Source organism: Oncorhynchus clarkii, chromosome 12, assembly GCF_045791955.1.
Source record: "Oncorhynchus clarkii lewisi isolate Uvic-CL-2024 chromosome 12, UVic_Ocla_1.0, whole genome shotgun sequence".
Classification (NCBI taxonomy): Eukaryota; Metazoa; Chordata; class Actinopteri; order Salmoniformes; family Salmonidae; genus Oncorhynchus; species Oncorhynchus clarkii.
In genome coordinates this window covers 11,112,603-11,134,809 of record NC_092158.1, presented here as the reverse complement: position 1 = coordinate 11,134,809, position 22,207 = coordinate 11,112,603, and the positions used below count along the sequence as shown (strand labels likewise).

At 41.3% G+C, this 22,207-nt stretch overlaps 1 protein-coding gene across 4 annotated transcripts in view; it reads left to right on the top strand.

Moving 5' to 3' along the window:
* The first annotated feature begins 1,087 nt into the window (after nucleotides 1–1,087).
* LOC139422707 (sema domain, immunoglobulin domain (Ig), transmembrane domain (TM) and short cytoplasmic domain, (semaphorin) 4D) overlaps nucleotides 1,088–22,207 on the top strand; it is an 80,591-nt gene continuing 59,471 nt past the window's right edge. For 3 of the 4 annotated variants that reach the window (XM_071173980.1, XM_071173978.1, XM_071173979.1), the window contains exons 1-2: nucleotides 1,121–1,266; nucleotides 17,830–17,940. In XM_071173980.1, coding sequence (XP_071030081.1) covers nucleotides 17,903–17,940 — 38 coding nt within the window. In that variant the 5' untranslated portion in view covers nucleotides 1,121–1,266; nucleotides 17,830–17,902. Of the gene's footprint in view, nucleotides 1,267–17,829; nucleotides 17,941–22,207 lie in introns of all 4 variants that reach the window. The other variant, XM_071173982.1, reaches the window with a different exon arrangement.

The following is a 22,207-nucleotide window of genomic DNA, read 5'->3' as shown; positions in this document are numbered from 1 at the left end:
ATTCCAGCCATTACAATGATCCCATCCTCCTATAGCTCCTCCCACCAGCTTCCTCTGCTCTAGATACTACAGGGGCTGATAGGACTGTGATTGGACTAGGTTCTATGACTTACTGTATATCTCAATGATAGTGTGTAACAGAAGGGTTACATCTTACCAACAACATACTACAACATACTACAATTATCTTCAAGGACCTAAGTCTGAAAGATAAAGGTGAAGAAAGATAAAGTGACATTTACGTTTAGATGTCGTGAAGATATAGCTGAAAAATCAATGTAGAAGGAAAACATGTACTGTATATTCTGACCATTAAACTAAAAGATATATAGGAATACTATGCCATTATACAGATGGAGTGCATGGAATTTAAGTTAGACTAAGGGACGAGGGAAAAATCATCATTCATTTAGATAGGCTATTGGAATACTGGATATATTTCAACAGTACTTTGTTCACACTTCACAACCACATTTCATCAAGACTAGAGAAGGTCCACGGCTGAAAGATGTGATTGTGTTTAGCCCGAGCCACCACTTGAAGGAGTCTGGGGTTGGAACCCCCGGCACTCTGCCCTTTCCACCCCCTTCATTGGACCATAAGACAAGGGATGGTTTGTCTGGCTTTACTGTGTTTTTGATTCACTGCTCCATTTGAGGAAATGTTGCATAACCTTTGACCCATAACAATGACCTTTCCAACCCCTTCAGTAGAATGTCTGTGAGTAGATGTCCAAGGACCCCCCCCCCCCCCACACACACACAAAGTTTTGGTCAAAGGTAAAGTCTAGACATTAGTGAGTCCATTTGGAGGTTTGAGTCTGTTCTATTCTATTATAAATTGAGTGTGCCAAAACATTTAAATTCCTCTGCCTGTCCTCAATTATCTTTTTATAAAGGTGTTAAATAAACTGCATTATCTGCTAGGCCTATGTATCATAATAACTTTCAAAGATAATATTATTTGTAAATACCATATAGACTGTATAAAATGGGTAACAACAGCGGGCTTTGTGCCACTCTCTCACACAAGCGCCATCAGTGCCCTCTGGAGACCTACCTTGCTTGTTTGCATATTGCTTTTCTCTGTCCCACCCCCCTCTCTATCTCGACTGATATCACTGCTGAGAAAGGATTTTTGAATTCGCAGCAGCACACACAGGTCACACCCGCCATGCTGTGAGCCACAGCGACAAACTTGACAAGCTCCGGCAACCACGGTCAACTATTTTAACGACCCAGACAAAGAGGATATTTTTTTCACCAAGTAAGTCAAAGATTGATTTTATGTTTAGGTCAATGCACCGTTTAATTCGTGATACGGATATTTTTTCTTGAACATTTGTTGAGAAACTTATCTGCTGTGGGTTGTTGCATGGCTGTCTATCTGGTATCTGAGCTTGCCTTGCGGTCATGCATGCTGCTCACTCAGTGAGTAGGGTTGGATAAATGTCTATATTTGAGGGGTTGGAGCTTTTAGTTCGCCTTACACTTGTTACAACAGGTTGTTTTATTTTGTAAGGAATTTACTACAGCTTTACTATATTTATTTTGAAGTTTGCGATCTAGTTACGTTAATACGTTTCTTAAAGATCGATTTTCCTGTAAAATAAAAGTGCACTTTTTGTTGACTTGCCTTTTTACGAGACTAAAATTGTGTGTAGGTTGTCATCACCACCTAAATAATTTCAAAGGAAGGCTTGTACATTTTATTTCGTGCTTTTTTTTTTTTATATAAAAACTTTTGCAAATACACGTTTGTTACTGTAGCCATAGCAGCGTCTCACCTCATATAAATGACAAAGTTGGCGTAAAATAGTTTCAGTTAGAGAATTATTATTATTATTAGTCAAGAGACTTTTAAAGATTAAAATATCTCCATGTTTAATGAGTTCTCAGGGTCATTCCGGGGTTGCTAGCGATGCACGTATAAATGAAGAGCGCTCATTCATTTGAACAACAAAATATTTGCATTGAAATGAGAGAAAATGAAAGCCTATCCACGTAACAGTTTGAGATTACAGTGGTTGAACTGAATGATTTTATATAAATAGATACACTAGATGACTGGGGGGGCGGCTGTGTTGAAGCTACGTGCCTCCATCTTGGCACCCATCACCATTGTAAAACATCTTGGAAGTTACAGAAGTGCATTTATTAATGCCTACATTCGTGTTTGCCACGTTTATTCTATTAAAGACTCATTAATGCATACTTTTGAATTATATGTGAAAAACACATAAATTAAAATGTTCATTTTTAAAGTATACAAAAAATTACAATTTTGTCATTGAGATATTTAATTGAAATGCTGTAAAATTCCATTACTTTCTATGGAGGACTGCTCCTGTGGAGTGCCAATATGGCCAACCGGTGTCTTCAAAGCCTCACAATGGCCAATACATAGCATCAGCAATCCAGGGTTTATGTACATAATTGGTTGAACTAGCCTGGAGACCCGGCGTTGAATTGTATTGGATTCAATGCCTGGCATAAATTAGCGGTTGGATCAGGAACGTTTCCTCTCACGACCTCTACAACCCAGAATGTTGAATACAATAATATTTTAACTTACTTTACAGCAGGTATTGAGTTCAGATGTATATCACTTGAAGCATGCGCAGAACCATGTAAACCCGTGCACGAACTCGGCAAGTATTCATGAGTCTCATGTAGTTATTTTCATGTTGGCCATGCTTCAGGCGACAGCGATCTGAACGCACTACCTGTAAAAGAGAGCGGTGCTCCAGGGACTCACTGGCAGGAATAAGGCAACTCCCAGAGGATCTATGAGATGGATGTGTATCTTTACAGAGAAATTGTGTGAATTAATATACTGTCCATAATAAACAGCATGAGACTTAATGAGAACTAGCACAATAGCAATAATAATGTTGACTGTATAAGGAGATGGTGGCCTAATTAAAGGACTGTATAACACACAGCATCAACTACTACTCTCTTGTCCACTTGGAGAGACTGAGGAGGCTCTGACCTGAGCAGGCAGAAGGACTGTCAGGTATCCTGCCCCTTGACGTAATTATACTTTCCTGTTGTCTTACATTCTTACCTGCAAAAGGACCAACCACACTGACAACCAGTAAAGTTCAAATGTAATTTTATTGAACATTCTGGTTTGTAGATGTTGTGATCCAAATACTTATTAATGCCCGGTGTAGAATTCATTGAATGTCATTGTCAGGCTAGGGTCAAACCAAAGAGCATACGCGTTGGAATACTCTCAAACAGAGAACACTGCGTTACCTGTATATCGTGTTGCTGTGACACACACATCAATCATAGTTCTCTTAATGATAGTCATTTTTATTACTGGGAAGGCTTGATCTTGTAACTTGTTCAGCAGATCTCCTGGGTGATATGGAGTGAATTAGTACAAAGAGAGAAACTTATCCAGTTAAGACATATCAATGCAAAGCCATTAAAATTAATGTCCTCTATAGCAGTAGTTCCCAACCTTTTTTGCTTACTGTACCACCAACTGAATTTTGCTCTGCCCGTAGTACCCCCCCGGGTGCATTCCAAGTACCCCCTATGGATAGATTAAGCACCCCTGGTTGCTTGTCCAGGAGCCTGCCAGCAAATTTAGGAAAATGTGTTAGTTAAATTATTGTAATTTAGCAGATACTCTTAACCCTAATTGCTCTTGTAAGTTACTCTGGGTAAGTGTCTTGCTCAAGGGAACATCTAAAAAAAAAAATTCTCTCTCTCACCTAGCCAGCCCGGGAATTGAAACCAGCAAACCTTTGGTTACTGGCACAACGCTGTTAACCACTAGGCTACATGCCACCCAGTTGACTGTGTTGCTCTTAGCTTCTTGTCAAATGTGAAGCCTGTGGAGATATTGATAGTAGATAACATTGGACACTCTCTGCCAAATACAAATAGTCATACAGAATGCTAGGCCTATATGACATCCAGAAGGTAACCTACCTTGTGGATGAGCTATCAAGTGTGAGAAATGCATCCTTGCATTGAGGACAGATAGGCAGCTAAATGCTTTCGTTGTATGAACACATCTGTTATGTACCTAATTCATTTCATGTTTCACTAAATTATTATTTTATACATCAAAGGTTCATTACTCTGAACATTGATTTATAATGCTTGAAGACCCACTGACGGAATGCTATGCTCTGCCTGTTTGTTTGGAAGTCCTCCCCTGAGGCCTCAATATAGTAATTATTCTGCCTCATCAAATTAGATCCCAGTCCTGTGTTGGGTCATGTGAGGCATGGCAGCCACCCGGACCTTGTCAATATAATGGTGGACTCGCACTTCACTCTGGTTGTCCCTCTGGCCCTGTGCCTCTGGCTCTTTGTTAGAGCAGGACCGGAAATTGCTGTGAACATTTACCAGCCAGCAGACAGACATAAAACAGTTTCTGAGGTGGTAGTATTAATGTTCAGTAAAGCTGTGTGTGTATAGCTGTTCATAAACAGTGGAGGTATAATACCAGTCAAAAGTTTGGACACACCTAGTCATTCAAGGGTTTTTCTCTTATTTTTCTACATTGTAAGACATCCAAACTATGAAATAAAAACTATGAAATAACACATGGAATCATGTAGTAACCAAAAGTGTTAAACAAATCAAAATATATTTTATATTTGAGATTCTTCAAAGTAGCCACCCTTTGCCTTGATTACATCTTTGCACACTCTTGGCATTCTCTCAACCGGCTTAATGAGGTAGCCACCTGGAATGCATTGAAATTAACAGGTGTGCCTTGTTAATTTGTGGAATTTCTTTCCTTAATGTGTTTGAGCCAATCAGTTATGTTGTGACAAGGTAGGGGTGGTATACAGAAGATAGCACTATTTGGTAACAGACAAAGCCCATATTATGGCAAGAACGGCTCAAATAAGCAAATCAAAATGACAGTCCGTTTACTTTAAGACATGAAGGTCGGTCAATGCGGTACATTTCAAGAACTTAAAAAAAGTTTAAGTGCAGTCGCAAAAACCATCAAGCGCTATGATGAAACTGGCTCTCATGAGGACTGCCACAGGAAAGTGAAGTGTGGTGGTGTGATGGTTTGGGGATGCTTTGCTGTTGACATTGTCAGTGATCTTATTTAGAGTTCAAGGCACACTTAGCCCTACCTTGCTGGTTGTCTTCTGTATATCACCCTTATTTGGTAAAAGACTAAGAACTTATGTCAAGAACCGCTCAAATAAGCAAAGAGAAATGAGTCTATCAATGACCTTCATGTTTTTATTTTTTATTTTATTTTACCTTTATTTAACTAGGCAAGTCGGTTAAGAACAAATTCTTATTTTCAATGACTGCCTAGTGGGTTAACTGCCCTGTTCAGGGGCAGAATGACAGATTTTGTACCTTGCCAGCTCTGGCATTCAAACTTGCAACCTTTCGGTTACTAGCCCAACGCTCTAACCACTAGGCTGCCGCCCCATGTCTTAACTTCTTATGGGCAGGTGGGACGGCAGCGGGACCTGGCCAACATCCGGTGAAAATACCAAATATTGAACCTTGAAAATATGTGTTATACATCAAAATAAAGCTTAACTTCTTGTTAATCCAGCCGCTGTCAGATTTCAAAAAGGCTTTACGGCGAAAGCAAACCATGCGATTATCTGAGGACAGCACCCCGCATACAAACACATGAAAAACATATTTCAACCAGGCAGTTGTGCCACAAAAGTCAGAAATGGCGATTATAATTAATGCCTTACCTTTGATCTTCTGTTGGCACTCCAAAAGGTCCCAGATACATCACAAATGGTCCTTTTGTTCGATAATGTCCTTTATGTCCTAAAAATGTCCATTTATTTGGCGCATTTGATTCAGAAATACACCGGTTTCAACTCGCCCAACATGCCTACAAAGTATCTAATAAGTTACCTGTAAACTTGGTCCAAACACTTCAAACAACGTTCCTAATCCAACCTCCGTTACCCTAAAACTTTACTTTACAAATTACCTTGACTAACCTGTACTCCCGCACATTGACTCGGTACCGGTAGCCCCTGTATATAGCCTCGTTATGTAATTTTCTTGTTACTTTTAGATATAAAATGTTTCTTCGCACTTTAATTTATTTAGTAAATATTTTCTTAATTCTATTTCTTGAATTTCATTGTTGATTAAGGGCTTGTAAGTAAGCGGTTCACGCTAAGGTCTATTCCTGTTGTATTCGGCGTATGTGACATAAAATTTTATTTAACTGCACCTCAGATTGCAGTCCCAATAAATGCTTCACATAGTTCAAGTAACCGACACATGTCAACATCAACTGTTCAGAGGAGACTGCATGAATCAGGCCATCATGGTTGAATTGCTTCAAAGAAACCACTACTAAAGGACACCAATAAGAAGAATAGATTGGCTTTGGCCAAGAAACACGAGCAATGGACATTAGTCTGGTGGAAATCTGTCCTTTGGTCTGATGAGTCCAAATTGAAGATTTTTGGTTCTAACCTCTGTCTGTGAGATGCAGAGTAGGTCTCAGCTTGTGTGGTTCCCACCGTGAAGCATGGAGGAGGAGGAGGAGGAGGAGGTGTGGTGGTGCATTGCTGGTGACACTGCCAGTGATTTAAAACTCGAGGCACACTTAACCAGCATGGCTACCACAGCATTCTGCAGCGATATGCAGTCCCACTGAGAGCGAACCAGATGGGATGATCATTTGTTTTTCAACAGGACAAAAACCCAACACCTCCAGGCTGTGTAAGGGCTATTTGATCAAGAAGAAGAGTGATTGAGTGCTGTCTCCACAATCACCCGACCTCAACCAAATTGACCTCAGATTAAAGGAAAAGCAGCCAACAAGTGCTCAGCATATGTGGGAACTGGAAAGACTGTTGGAAAAGTATTCCTCTTGCAGCAGGTTGAGAGTGCCAGGAGTGTGCTAAGCTGTCATCAAGGCAAAGGGTAGCTACTTTGAAGAATCTCAAATATAAAAAAAATATTTTGATTTTTAACACTTAAAAAAAAAATGGCTACATGTGTCCATATGTGTCATTTCAGAGTTGTGATGTCTTCACTATTCTACAATATAGAACAAATAAACTCTTGAATGAGTAGGTGTCTACTTTTGACTGGTACTGTACACGAAACCAACATCTGACGAGCCAAGTCTAAGGCATTGGAAAACAGACTAATCAGCTGGTTATGGACAGTATATGATAGCTTTTGGTAACTTTGGTTTGAATGGGGAACTGTCTACTCAAACATCTAGAATATTGATGATGACTTATGATTCTCAGCACACCCGGTGAACCCAACTAGACAATGTAGGACCCTGTCTGTCAACAGACAAACTAGTGACATAAGGGCTGTGTTGACTCCTGCCAACTTGTGTGTGCCAAGTTCTTTCAGAGCTCATCAATGGTGTCAGGTACTCCAGGGAAGAGAAGAGTCTCTTATTGGACTCTGCCTCCATCAGAATACAGTGCTGCCATTTTAAAGGAGAAGCTCTCCTGATTTGAATCAAATAAAAAAAAAAATTCACTTGGGTTTGGGAAATTTATCCCACCAACAGTAGACTTCCTCATAGCTTGTTCTGCAGTATGGCGGCCACGGATGATCAAAGACTCCAAGAACAGACGTCATTTTAGAAACATCTAATCTCTCCGTATAGTGGTTCAGGTTTTTTAGATGTTGTACACACGATATTGTGTAATTCCGAACTGTATCCGCAACATTATATGTGTGTGAACTTCTACTTTAATCCTCCCAGCAGGAGAAGAGGCTGATGCCACTTTAACATTGAAATGCATGCTGGTAAATTATCTAGACTCGAGAGGCTACTTCAAAGCAACACGCATGTAGTCATCATGACTCTTTTAAATGATGGATCAATAAATGGATTTCGGCTATGTCATTGGTAATTCACTGAAGTGAACAAGTCATGCAAGAACATTGATGCACAAATAAGTTGCTTTGGTATTTTGTTTCACTTCTTGAATTCCAATATCAAGTTGCTTTCCTAAGGTCTTGTTATTTCAGAGTAAAGGTCAGGAAAGGTTATTCTGGGTCTTCATTGCAGTAGGTTGTTTTGGTTTATTCAGTGACTCCTTAATTCAAACACGCTAATGATGTTTTGAACGCTTGCAATCCTTTCATTGACTAAACATCTGTGTCTACTGCGTGTTGTGGAGGTCGACCGATTAATCGGGATGGCCGATTTAATTGGGGCAGATTTCAAGTTTTCATAACAATTGGAAATCTGTATTTTTGGGCGCTGATTTGCAGATTATTATTATTATTATTATTATTTATTTTAATTTAATTAAAATGTGATATATTATATATATATATATATATCACACACACACACACCTTTATTTAACTAGGCAAGTCAGTTAACACATTCTTATTTTCAATGACTGCCTAGGAACGGTGTGTTTACTGCCTTGTTCAGGGGTAGAACGACAGATTTTCACCTTGTCAGCTCGGGGGATCCAATCTTGCAACCTTGTAGTTAACTAGGCCAACGCAACAACGACCTGCCTCTCTCTCGTTGCACTCCACAAGGAGACTGACTGCCTGTTACGCGAATGCAGTTAGCCAAGGTAAGTTGCTAGCTACCATTAAACTTATCTTATAAAAAACAATCAATCATAATCACCAGTTAACTACACATGGTTGATGATATTGCTAGATATTATCTAGCGTGACCTGCGGTGCATATAATCTGACTGAGCATACAAGTATCTAAGTATCTGACTGAGCGGTGGTAGGCATTCAAACAGCACTTTCGTGCGTTTTGCCAGCAGCTCTTCGTTGTGCGTCAAGCATTGCGCTGTTTATGACTTCAAGCCTATCAACTCCCAAGATGAGGCTTGTGTAACCGAAGTGAAATGGCTAGCTAGTTAGCGCGTACTAATAGCGTTTCAAACGTCACCTGCTCTGAGCCTTCTAGTAGTTGTTTCCCTTGCTCTGCATGGGTAACGCTGCTTCGATGGTGGCTGTTGTCGTTGTGTTGCTGGTTCGAGCCCAGGGAGGAGCGGGACGGAAGCATACTGTTACACTGGCAATACTAAAGTACCTATAAGAACATACAATAGTCAAAGGTTAATGAAATACAAATGGTATAGAGGGAAATAGTCCTATAATAACTACAACCTAAAATTTCTTACCTGGGAATATTGAAGACTCGTGTTGAAAGGAACCACCAGCTTTCATATGTTCTCATGTTCTGAGCAAGGAACTGAAACGTTAGCTTTCTTACATGGCACATATTGCACTTTTACTTTCTTCTCCAACACTTTGTTTTTGCATTATTTAAACCAAATTGAACATGTTTCATTATTTACTTGAGGCTAAATTGATTTTGATGTATTAACTTAAGTGTTCATTCAGTATTGTTGTAATTGCCATTATTACAAATAAAAAATAAATCTGCCGATTTAATCGGTATCGGCATTTTTGGTCCTCCAATTATCGGTATCGGCGTTGAAAAATCAAAATCGGTCGACCTCTAGTGTGTTGTCTTGACTTTGAGGTTAACGTTGTTAACAACATTGGAAGCACAGGACTCACAAACGAGTTGATCGAATTACGTAGGTTCTGTCACAAGCAAAAGTATTCTATTGAAGCACGCAACCCAGACTTTAGGGACTTTTCACCGGTAATTGATTTACGGCTAGTTGGAATAAGACTGAAATGGAATGCTCTATATCACTCAAAAGCATCTTAGTTCCAACTAGACAAATGTGGGAAAAAAATGGCGTTTGTTTTTGCTTGTTAGGAGCTATGAATTCCTTGTCTGTGAGACCAGACTATTTGTCAGAACTTATGAGTGCTCATATTGCCTCTGACAGGGGGCTTGTGCAGGGTTGCATGGATATGCCGTTGGCACACAAGGGTTTTCTATGTCACTGCTACCAGTGAGGCAAACCGCAATAATGTAATTACCTCAAAATCAGAGGACAAGGTCATGTTTATTAGGGTACAAAACTGAAATCACTTTTAAACATTTTGCAATGGAAAACAGAAACAAGGGTCTTATTGGACAAGTTCAGGTTTTAGTATTTTCTTCTGCTTGGTACTTAACACGGCCAAGTTGGATCACAGGTTTGTGTTTCGCAAGCTTTCCTGCTGCAGTAAGTCGACCTGCATCAGGTCATTTAATGGACTGGGTCTGCTGGGTTTGGGGACCAAAATATGCAGTTTCATATCAGTTTGAATTCCAGGCTAGACTGGCAATAGCCAGAGCAGTTGTGAGCTGCCCTCAACCCCCAGCTGTGGAGGCCACTGTAAACGGTGCTATGAAGTCATCATACACACCTATTTGCATATGCATTACCTCTGTTCCCCTGGCACTCAAGGACCTGAGCAACAGGAGAACTTACTGTAGCTGTTTCTAGGTAATATGTTGCATTCCAACAAGATTGTGATGGTAGTTCTGCTTCTTCTGGAAGAAGCAGAACTACCCCCGCCACACCCACAAAACCCAACATCCCCAGGCTTGAATAATTTCCTATTGGCACAAACATGAGGAGCATCTGCTCCTTGCAACAGACACAATTACATTGTTGTCGGAGCCTTCGGGGAAGAGTGTGTTGCGTTGCATTCCAGAATCCTTCAATATTCCGTTTTAATGTTTGTCTTGCTATTTAGCAGAAATATGATTTCATATCAAATGATAAGAAGCTAGATATTGAAGATTGATCTCGGTTTCCTGCACAGCCAAAAAAACATTGGCGTGGAGCTCTCATATTGACACAGTATGTTGTATGTACGACTACTTTTATTTGAGAAGTTGCTCTGTGGAGTTGCGGCAGAACTCATTTCAGCACCGCGACTCCCTATTTATTTATTTATTTTTCATCTAGGCTCAAATTCACTTGTCAAATTGATATGTTTTGGCAACTTTTAGAAAATCTGAAATATTGCTATGAAATCCCCTCAGTGACTTCCATGCATGTGACATGAATTGTCCAGGATCAATGAAGCATCAAAACAACATTATGGTGGTTTAGGCGTTATGCTCATCAGATTGATTGAAGCGGAGGGGACAGCAAGAGGTTATTAGTCTACATTGAGCCTATAGGTATGAGGTTATTAGCCTACATTGAGCCTATAGGTATGAGGTTATTAGCCTACATTGAGCCTATAGGTATGAGGTTATTAGCCTACATTGAGCCTATAGGTATGAGGTTATTAGTCTACATTGAGCCTATAGGTATGAGCCAAGGGGGATCAAACTTAAATGCTGTGAATACCGTTGAGATATCGTAAGGTAGCCTATATCCAGTGTAAAACCGCTTGATGCAAATGTGAGAAAGAAACCCAACTGTCATGTGTTATACTTTATGGCCATTATCGCAACATTCAGTCTTACAAATGCCTTCAGTCAGTGTAACAATGGTTTCCATTTCCAAGAGTATTTATGGTTGTCCTGGCAACTCCTGGCCCCCTTCCCGAAGGAAAACAGAACTCCGAAATTGAAAAGTCTCCGAGATCCAACGGCTGAAGCCAAGAGGATGAATATCACTGAGGGTAGGGGAGAGAAACCAAAGCTCAGTGAAGCACAGTGCTGTTGACAGTGTTTTGAAAAGGTTCCAGTGGGGCTGAGAGAAGTGGAGTTTTGTACGTACAGTACATTCCATCACTGGCATGTCCACCTCTCTTTGCAGCTGAAGTCCACACCGTTGTCATACAACTTGTCAATCTTTAACCTATAACAAGTGCTCTACACATGTGGGTGGACACTAACCTCTGTTAAATGATGCTCCGATATAACCCCCTCCTGTTTCCCTCACTGTGGCAGCACCAGAGCACCTTGGGTTACAATAGGATTTACTGCTGAAAGAGGGCAGCTGGAATACTGATCCCTATTCACCCTGCCTGCTAAGGATCGCAGAAACGACCCTTTTAAACAATAGACACTCACTCAGAGAAACCCCCCTTCCCCCTCCTCCTCCTGAAATTGTGTGCATTCCAGAGGCGAGAGAGATTTCAGCGCTATCGCTCCACAACGTGCACCGCTTGACTGCCTTGACAGAGAGAAGGCAGGCAAGTCCACTAGATACTCCTATTGTTAAGGTAGGGCTGCCAAAGAGGCACATCTCGGTGTGTTGGATGAGTGGGGTTTTCTCTCCTATTCTTATTTCTGTCGCATTTTTTGGACAGACTGGGTTGAATAATTTATTGTTGCTGGTGAGAAGGACGGAGCGGTATGTCTGGAAAGAGGAGGTGACTACCGTCTCTAGATAGAGGTGGCTACTGCCTTTGGTGGATGCTTGTATTTTTCTTTCTTTGTCATGGTCATGGTCAGCAGTGTTGTCACTGGTCATGCTAACATCTTGGTAGGGGGTTGTGAAGAGTGGAGCCACCTCCAACTGCTACTCTCCCCAGCTGGAGGAGCTTCTGACTGGGCTACAGAGCTTGGTAAGAGTCCCTTATCATAAATACTACCAGGACTTGCATGGGACAACAGACACTGAACGGAAGCAGCATAATGTGACCAATAACTCTTTGTTGAGAACATGTCATGATCAGTTTGTCTTTGGAAGTCGACTACTACGCTCCACATTCGAAGTAAGCTTATGCATATGGTTTTAGTATTTTTTTTAAACATATTTTCTCTGTCTGGATGTTGCATTATTCAGTGTTTTTGTTTCTAATGAAATCTGGTGCCTGCATGTGATTTTTAAAACTGTTTAGCACTACTGTACTATCGGTGTTGAGGTATTCCACTTGATTCTTATACTCTTTAGTTACAATAATATTTATGCCTTTTTTTAAATGAGCTTATTGACTGTTGATTTACCGGTAGTTAGATCTGCAAGGGGTACATTTGTACAGGATCTAAAAGGAAACAGCCGTTCTGTCTTTCCTCTACCAGGCTATACAGATGTGATTTATTTTCTAAAGTGACCTATTGCTATTTGAGGTTTTGTTACGGCAGGACATGGAAAAAGTTGTGAAGCTACTTGCTGTGTGTTATTATTTTACCCTGACAAGGAAGCTGGTATTTTTTTTGGTCTCTCCCTGTAGAGATGCTTCTTTTCCACCTCATTATTGGGTATGGGGGGATACTCTTTTCGTTGGCAGCAGCCAGCCCAGTCAGTGTTGCCTTGCTTCATAAGATCAAAGCCAGTTAACGTCTTTTCAAGTGCTATCGCCCGCACTTCAAAGACTCTGGGCTCGTGCCTCGGAGCTCTCAATTCCCCACAACAGCAGTGGTAGCACAGAGCAGATAGCCATGCAGCCTTTTGTCATTCATGTGCCATCTTTAAACATCACAAGGATCAAGTGATGTGTGATTTGACACCACATCATTCTTTTCCATTTAATCCTACATTGTACAGAGTGGAAAATGTCAATTTTTATTTGCATCTTTTTTTTGTGTGGATGTCTGTTTATCAGAGATGTAGGTTGGTTCCCCTCTTTTGTTAATTATATATATATATATATATATATATATATATATATATATATATATATATATATATATATATATATATGAGATGCTCCTTTTGAATTCCTGCTGTGGTAGTGAAATTCACATTTCTTGACGAGCCTCCATGAATTCTATTGGACAGATCTTTATAAAATAGAACATTATCAATCACCTAGATGATGGTTGAACTAAGGTAGAGGAAAACAACTGAATTGACTTCAACGTCTGCAGAGTTTCCTTGGAAGCTCTTTGATACCTGAAACTAATTTACGCATTAATCTATGCAGATTTCAAGATATATTGTTAAAATTCCACAGGCCTACCCTTTTAAGTTGCTTTTCCCCCCTTGGGCATACTTTAATGGAGTTTCCTCTCCGCAAGGCAAACTGCAGCGTTTGCCTTTTTTTCATTAGTGTCTGCAGCACTGAGCACTTTGACAATTGGTTCATGAACAACTGCATTGTGGAAAACCCTCTGCTATCTCTGCATATTTCAAACTTTTCCATGATGGGCAGTAGGAAATTGACTGGAGAAAATAGTGGTTGCCGCACATTTTATCGCCCCACACGTTCTGGGGTAGTCTAATCTGCCTGCCCAAGAGACCCATACAAATGTTGGCAGGCACAGTTTATTTTCTTACATGTTTTTTTTTTTTTTTAACAGAAGAATTGAATGCTTAATTGCTTATGGGGAGGGGTTGGACGTAAAGACAAAAGGGAGGCCTGTATATTGCAGAGAAGATTTGAGCTTTACTGAGTTAGAGGTAGGACCAGGAGCATAGACCTAGTTGAAGAATGTCAGCCATTCTGCTGCCTTATGTTATTGTAAAGAGAGGGCCTGTCTTGACGGGGAGGAGCACCGAGGGGACTGGAGGCAGACCACTTGCCCTAAGACATGGCTGTTAATTTGGAACGCCATAGGAATCTAATCTCAAGCCATGTCCCAGGGCAGGCAGACTGCACCAGACATCCTAAACTCACTAACGAGGTGGACGCAGGCAGACAGGAACACTAGATGACAGCCAGGCAACCCAGCCAGGCTGGTTCTCCTCCCCTGAGAACCAGTCATTAGCTCCAGGTTCCACAGCTAGAGGCTGTCTGGGTCTGTATTTATCAAGCCTCTGAGTAGGATCTGTTTTGTTTTTTATACTGGGCATACACAACCTCTAAAATCGTAACAACTTGGACTTGCCCACATATTTCCCTAATAAATGTTTTCTTGTCCCAGATCTTTCATTCAGTTCATCCTCAACCCCAGTATGTGGGTGCTCACATTTTCAAGATGATTTCCTAGTTGATCCTGCCCTGTTTCTCAGAGGCGCAAAATATGGTGTGGACAATATGGATTTACAGCGCATTGACTTTTTCTACATTTTGTTACCTTACAGCCTTATTGTGAAATGGATTAAATAGCCCCCCCCCCCTCCAATCTACACAAACTACCCCATAATGACAAAGCAAAAATGGGTTTTTAGACATTTTTTCATCTTTTGGCAGCGACTACAGCCTCAAGTCTTCTTGGGTATGACGCTACAAGCTTGGCACACCTGTATTTGGAGAGTTTCTCCCATTCTTCTCTGCAGATGCTCTCGAGCTCTGTGAGGTTGGATGGGGAGTGTCTCTGCACAGATATTTTTCAGGTCTCTCCTGATATGTCCATCGGGTTCGGGCTCTGGCTGGTCCTCAAGGACTTTCAGAGACTTCCTCCCTCCATTGCTCAGTTTGGCCAGATCTAGGAAAAATCTTGGTGGTTCCAAACTTCTTCCATTTAAGAATGATGGAGGCCACTGTTCTTGGGGACCTTCCAATGCTGCAGAAATTGTTTGGTACCCTTCCCCAGATCTGTGCCTCGACACAATCCTCTCTCGGAGCTCTACGGACAATGTTTTTAGACCTCTTGGCTTGGTTTTTGCACTGTCAACTGTGGGACCTTATACGGACAGGTGTGCCTTTCCAAATAATGTCCAATCAATTGAATGTGTACCACATGTGGACTCCAATCAAGTTGTAGAAGAAACATCTCAAGGATGATCAATTAAACTACATTTCAAGTCTCATAGCAAAGGGTCTGAATACTTAAGTAAATGAGTTATTAAAAACCTGTTTTCACTTGATCAGTATGGTGTATTGTGTGTAGATGTTTGTATTTAAAAAGATAAAATAGAATCAGGCTTTAACGTAACAAAGTGGGAAAAGTCCAGGTCTGACAACTTTCTGAATTCACTGTATTGTTCTACAGTGGGACTTGGAGGTGAGAACTTTTAATATTGAGAAGGAACTTCCCACACATCAATCAATCTCATTAATTATGGCTAAACCTGCCTATTTCTACATTTTATTTTCTTAAAATCAGATTTTAAAATGTATCTTAACCACACTGCTAACCATATGCCTAACCTTTAATCTTAAATGAAGATGACAAAAAATGAATGTTTACGATATATAATGTTGGCACAGGTTGTCACTAGTTACCACAGCCACTATGTGGTGTTGATTTCCTCTTGGTCATCATTGTTTTGATCTCACATGCTGAGCGCTAATTGGCTACTGGCAGTAGGCCTTGTCCAATTTAAGTCGTAGCACTGCTCCTACTACAAGATGCAAAACCAAAAATGTTAGAAAATGCTCAGGACATCTGACAGGGGTCTGTAGAAGGGAACAGCCATCATCGGTGTGTCCTTAACCCACTAAAAATTCCCCAGTCCAGACATACGGATCCTAGCCCAAGTTCATAGGATTTCACCCCGATTGTGAAAATTTAGTCTGGCGATGGCAAAAACAGTGATGCATTTTTGTGGTGAAATCGTGTACTGTATGCCCGGCATTAAGTCATTATGAATCAGATTTGTTATAGACCTGATCCTAGATCAGCTACAACAGTACACTTTATCCCTTGGAGCATCTCTGTTATGGTATCCACACCAGCAGTCCTAAACCATTATAGCTTTTTAACATTGCTTTTGATTAGGTGGTGAAGTACATCTTGACCTACATGTGGTGGGTGATCACGGAGTAATGTCAGAAGACCAGTGTAATTGTCAAAAGGCCTATTGTAAGTTTACTTGCTGACAATGGCAGTAGCCAGGCCCTGTTTTGTAGGCTAAAAGAGCGAAAACCCATCTAGCTGATTTTTTTTATCTACCTATCCCTCTTCAGGATAGGTGTTGGATACATTTTTGCGTATGCGTTGACATGCGGATGGGCCTAATCTATTTAGCTAATGTGTTACTATTTTAATCTTTTTATGGAAAGATAAGCTGATAGACTTATGGCTGATTCTGCTGATGCAGCGAGTACACCGTTTAGAGATCTAAGAAGAAGCACGTGGCAAATCAAGTGTTCCAAATTAAAATGTTGTCACCAACATCCTAATGAAAATCCAATATTTACATTTTTATTTTTTTAAATTTTACCTTTATTTAACTAGGCAAGTCAGTTAAGAACAAATTCTTATTTTCAATGACGGCCTAGGAACAGCCTGTTCAGGGGCAGAACGACAGATTTGTCAGCTCGGGGGTTTGAACTTGCAACCTTCCGGCTCTAACCACTAGGCTACCCTGCCGCCCCATATTGAGCAGGTTTTTCATTTATTTTTTAATATCAGAGCTCTATTGCAGGATAAAGTATACAGGAGTATATTTATGATACAACTGCAGTAGTAAATAACACATTTTACATCACTATACTATAGGTGTCTTTATTTTAGAAAAACACTTCAACAATGGCGTCATTGGCATACATAAAGAAATGCTTTGTGTACTGTCGTCAAGTGCCTTCCTAACCCTTGTGTACATATTGCACCACGTGATGACTGTTAACATTGATGCAACCATAGCAACCGCATGTACACTGGATGGTGTAATGCATTTTCATCAGGTTTTGTTGTGGTGAAATTTGATTTAACAAAACGTTTCGGCAATTTATGCTCCAAAGTATATCCTAGACCACTCTTTCCAGCCGTCTGGTTGCCTGGTGGATTTCTCTGTGCTAGAAACACAATTTATGCTTGGTGGCTTCAGCTGCGCTGGTAGCCATGGCAACTGTATCCCCCACAAGTTGAAGACCAATCCTTGCCTTTGCTAATTGTGAGCAAGTCAGGCTTGTCTGCAAGTTATCCCCAGCCTGTTCAAATGTCTTTTGTGCTGAAACGCAGGGTGTTGTAATATGTGCTCCAGAGAAGCTTGGTGTCCATATTACAAGCAAGAAAAATACCTACTGGGCCATTTTAAAAACGGCATTTTAGGTTTCCTAGTTAAGTAAATGCATGTTTTTTTTTATTTTTATTCATGAAAAGATAGGGTGTTGTGAGTTCCATGTCAGCAAGTAGAATTTTATAAATGCTATAAATGACATATGTAAAGCCGTTGATGTTTAATTGTTTCATATGAACTCAAACTGTTCCTCTCCCTGTCCTCCTCCTCCTTCTCTCCCTTCACAGATCTGTGATGTAAACCATCTCATCCTTCACTCCCCTGTTTCAAGCTACTGTGCAGGACAGAAAAGGACGTTTCATGAATCAATATTCGCTAGTTGAAGCCATGACAGACAAGTAAGTTGTTGTTCCCATTGTCTGCATGAAGGTTACAAGAAAGCGTCCACTGTCTTCTCTCGTGCCTGTTTTGTGGGATGAAGTAAGAGGATATCACCATCATGTTAGTGTGCCTTTATATTACACTTTCCCCACCCAGGCAATGCTTTGCATGCCAAGAGGCAGAAAGAGGAAGAGGGAGCTAGTGTAAGGTTAGTGCTACATCACATGGGGTGGAGGTTATACTAGGCTGGGTTAGTGCTACATCACATGAGGTGGAGATTAGACCAGGCTGGGTTAGTGCTACATCACATGGGGTGGAGGTATGGAGGAAGTTGGCACTAACCCAGCCTGATCTAACCTCCACCCCTTGTGATGTAGCCCTAACCCAGCCTGGTCTAACCTCCACCTCATGTGATGTAGCACTAACCCAGCCTGCTATAACCTCTACCCCATGTGATGTAGCAATAACCCAGCCTGATCTAACCTCCACCCCATGTGATGTAGAACTAACCCAGCCTGGTATAACCTCCACCCCATGTGATGTAGCACTAACCCAGCCTGGTATAACCTCCACCCCATGTGATGTAGCCCTAACCCAGCCTGGTCTAACCTCCACCTCATGTGATGTAGCACTAACCCAGCCTGGTCTAACCTCCACCCCATGTGATGTAGCACTAACCTTTCTGTTTTCTCCCAGAAGACACATGTGATTCTCATGGGGCCTAATTTGCATCCTCTTCATTTGTTATGTTCACTGTTGCTGCTGGCTCGCTTGTTGCTGCTGGCTCGCTTGTTGCTGCTGGCTCGCTTGTTGCTGCTGGCTCGCTTGTTGCTGCTGGCTCGCTTGTTGCTGTTGGCTCGCTTGTTGCTGTTGGCTCGCTTGTTGCTGCTGGCTCGCCTGTTATTTTCCATTGGAATGCTGGAGTTTCTCTGTAGCCTATATAATACTCTTATGTTGAAATGGAGGCAATAAAATGCTAGCTTGTCACGTTTCTGGCATCTAATTGTCACTTGGGCGTCTAACACTAATTGTTCCCTCTAGAGTTTTAACCAACCACCCCGTTGCAATCATCTGCCTCATACCTAATCATACTGTAGCTATGTTGCACAATTTTGATACCATGTCATCTTAGTCTAACACTTGAGACATCTCTCTTGTTAGGGATATGCTGTATGTATCCCTACAGTATGTTGGGGGGGGTGACAGGAGAGCTGGGCTATATGGACGAATCAAAGTTTATTGGCCACGTACACAGTTTTGCAGATGTTTTGTTAAAAACGTGATATCCAATTGTGCGCCGTCTCCTGGTCGCGGCCGGCTGCGAGACAGCCCGGGATCGAACCGCGTCTGTAGTGAAGCCTCTAGCACTGCGATGCAGTGCCTTAGACCGCTGCGCCACTCGGGGGGGGGGGGGGGCAGTTTTGCAGATGTCATCACAGATGACGCTCCAAAAGGGCAGCAATATCTAGCAACGCAATAACAACACACACATCATCCAACGGTCTTAATTATTTTATTAACTTATCAGAACGAGCAGTGTCATAGTCTGGAATATAAATACATACAGTACCAGTCAAAAGTTTGGACAACTACTCATTCAAGTATTTTTTTACTATTTTCTACATTGAGGACATCAAAACTATGAAATAACACATATGGAATCATGCAGTAACCAAAAAAAGTGTTAAACAAATTAAAAATATATATTTGATATTCTTCAAAGTAGCCACCATTTGCCGTGATGACAGCTTTGCACACTCTTGGCATTCTCTCAACAAGCTTCACATGGAATGCTTTTTTAACAGTCTTGAGGGAGTTCCCACATGTGCTGAGAACTTGTTGGCTGCTTTTCCTTCACTCTGCGGTCCAACTCATCCCAAACCATCAATTAGGTTGAGGTCAGGTGATTGTGGAGGCCATCTGATGCAGCACTCCATCACTCTCCTTCGTGGTCAAATAGCCCTTACATAGCCTGGAGGTGTGTTGGGTCATTGTCCTGTTGAAAAACAAATGATAGTCCCACTAAGCGCAAACCAGATGGGATGGTGTATCGCTGCAGAATGCTGTGGTAGCCATGCTGGTTAAGTGTGCCTTGAATTCTAAATAAATCAGTGTCACCAAAAAAGCACCCCCCAAACCATCCCACCACCTCCATACTGCACGGTGGGAACCACACATGCGGAGATCATCTGTTCACCTACTGTGCGTCTCACAAAGAAACGACGGTTGGAACCAAAAATCTCAAATTTGTACTCATCAGACCAAAAGACCAATTTCCACCAGTCTAATGTCCATTGCTCGGGTTTCTTGGCCCAAGCAAATCTCCTCTTATTGGTGTCCTTCAGTAGTGGTTTCTCTGCAGCAGTTCGACCATGAAGGCCTGCTTCATGCAGTTTCCTCTGAACAGTTGATGTTGAGATGTGTCTATTACTTGAACACTGAAGCATTTATTTGGGCTGTAATTTCTGAGGCTGGTAACTCTAATGAACTTGTCCTCTGCAGCAGAGATAATTCTGGGTCTCCTTTTCCTGTGGCAGTCCTCATGAGAGCCAGTTTCATCATAGTGCTTGATTGTTTTTGTTACTGCACTTGAAGAAACTTTTAAAATTCTTTACGTTTTCCGCATTGACTGACCTTCATGTCTTAAAGTAACAATGGGCTGTAATTTCTCTTTGCTTATTTGAGCTGTTCTTGCCATAATATGGACTTCGTATTTTACCAAGTAGGGCTATCTTCTGTATACCACCCCTACCTTGTCACAACATAACTGATTGGCTCAAATGCATTAAGGAAAGAAATTCCACAAATTAACAAGGCACACCTGTTGATTGATATGCATTCCAGGTGACTACCTCATGAAGCTGGTTGAGAGAATGCCAAGAGTGTGCAAAGCTGCCAAAGCAAAGGGTAGCTACTTTGAAGAATCTCAAATATAACATATATTTTGATTTAACACTTTTGGTTATTACACAATTCCATGTTTGTTATGTCATAGTTTTGTTGTTTTTACTATTATTCTACAATGTAGAAAATAGTAAAAATAAAGAAGAACCCTTGAATGAGTAGGTGTCAACTTTTGACTAGTACTGTGTGTGTGTGTGTGTATGGACAGTATATAAATAGAAAAGGTGTGTACAGCAGTAGTTATATAGGATGAGCCATGACTCAAATACAGTATATACATATAAAGTGGGTAAAATGTTATGAAAACATTAAAGTGCCCAGTTTTCAATGACTCTGTAAATTAGGGCAGCAGTCTCTAAAGTGCAGGGTAAGGTACCGGGTGGTAACTGGCTAGTGACAGTTTTTTTTTAAGGTCATGGGAAGGGTGACTGAGGTCCTTGACGATGTTCTTTGCCTTCCTGTGACATCGGGTGCTGTAGATGTACTGGAGGGCTGGCAGTGTGCCCCTGATGATGAGTTGAGCTGACCGCACCACCCTCTGGAAAGCCCTACAGTTGCCGTACCAGGCGGTGATAGTCTGTCAGTGTGAAGGACCGTTTTTCAGGTCCTCAGTATTTTGTACACTGAGGAACTTGACGCTTTTTAACCCTCTCCGCTGCGGCCCCCGTCGATGTGGATGGGCTTGTGCTTTCTCTGCGGTCTCCTGTAGTCCACGATCAGGACCTTCATTTTGTTGATGTTGAAGGAGTGGTGATTTACCTGGCAACACTCCACCAGCGCCCTCACCTCCTCCCTGTAGGCTGTCTCAGCATTGTTGGTAATCAGGCCTACCACTGTTGTGTCGTCAGCAAACTTGAAACAGGGACTTCACCCATGACTACTTCAAAATGACAGAAGTGAGTGCTATGGGGCGATTTTAGTAATTTAGTTCAGTTACCTATTCTTTCTTAGGTACAGGAACAAGGGTGGACATCTTGAAGCAAGTGGGAACTGGGATAGGGAGAGAATGAATATGCGGCTTGTTTCAAGAAGCTAGGCATCTGTCGCACGTCACTACTTCACAGGAGAGGCATTTTAACATATTATTTTTTTAATGTGTTGTGGGGCAGAAATGCCTTCTAACTTTCATTTGCCGTAATAACAAATGTGTGTGCTGTCTGTAAATGCAAATAAAATGTAAAGTTTCTGGTTGGTTTAGGTACGGAAAATGTCAGGAACCTTGGTTTTGTTGTTTCGGCTTGGTCTGCCATATAGCACGCTTCTGTCTATAACATGAGCTGCTCAGTATGTGTAGATAATCCTGGCTATTGCAACCTTTTTTGAAAGATACCACATAAGTACATCACTGGGGCCAAGTTTCCTGACATCCAGGACTTATAT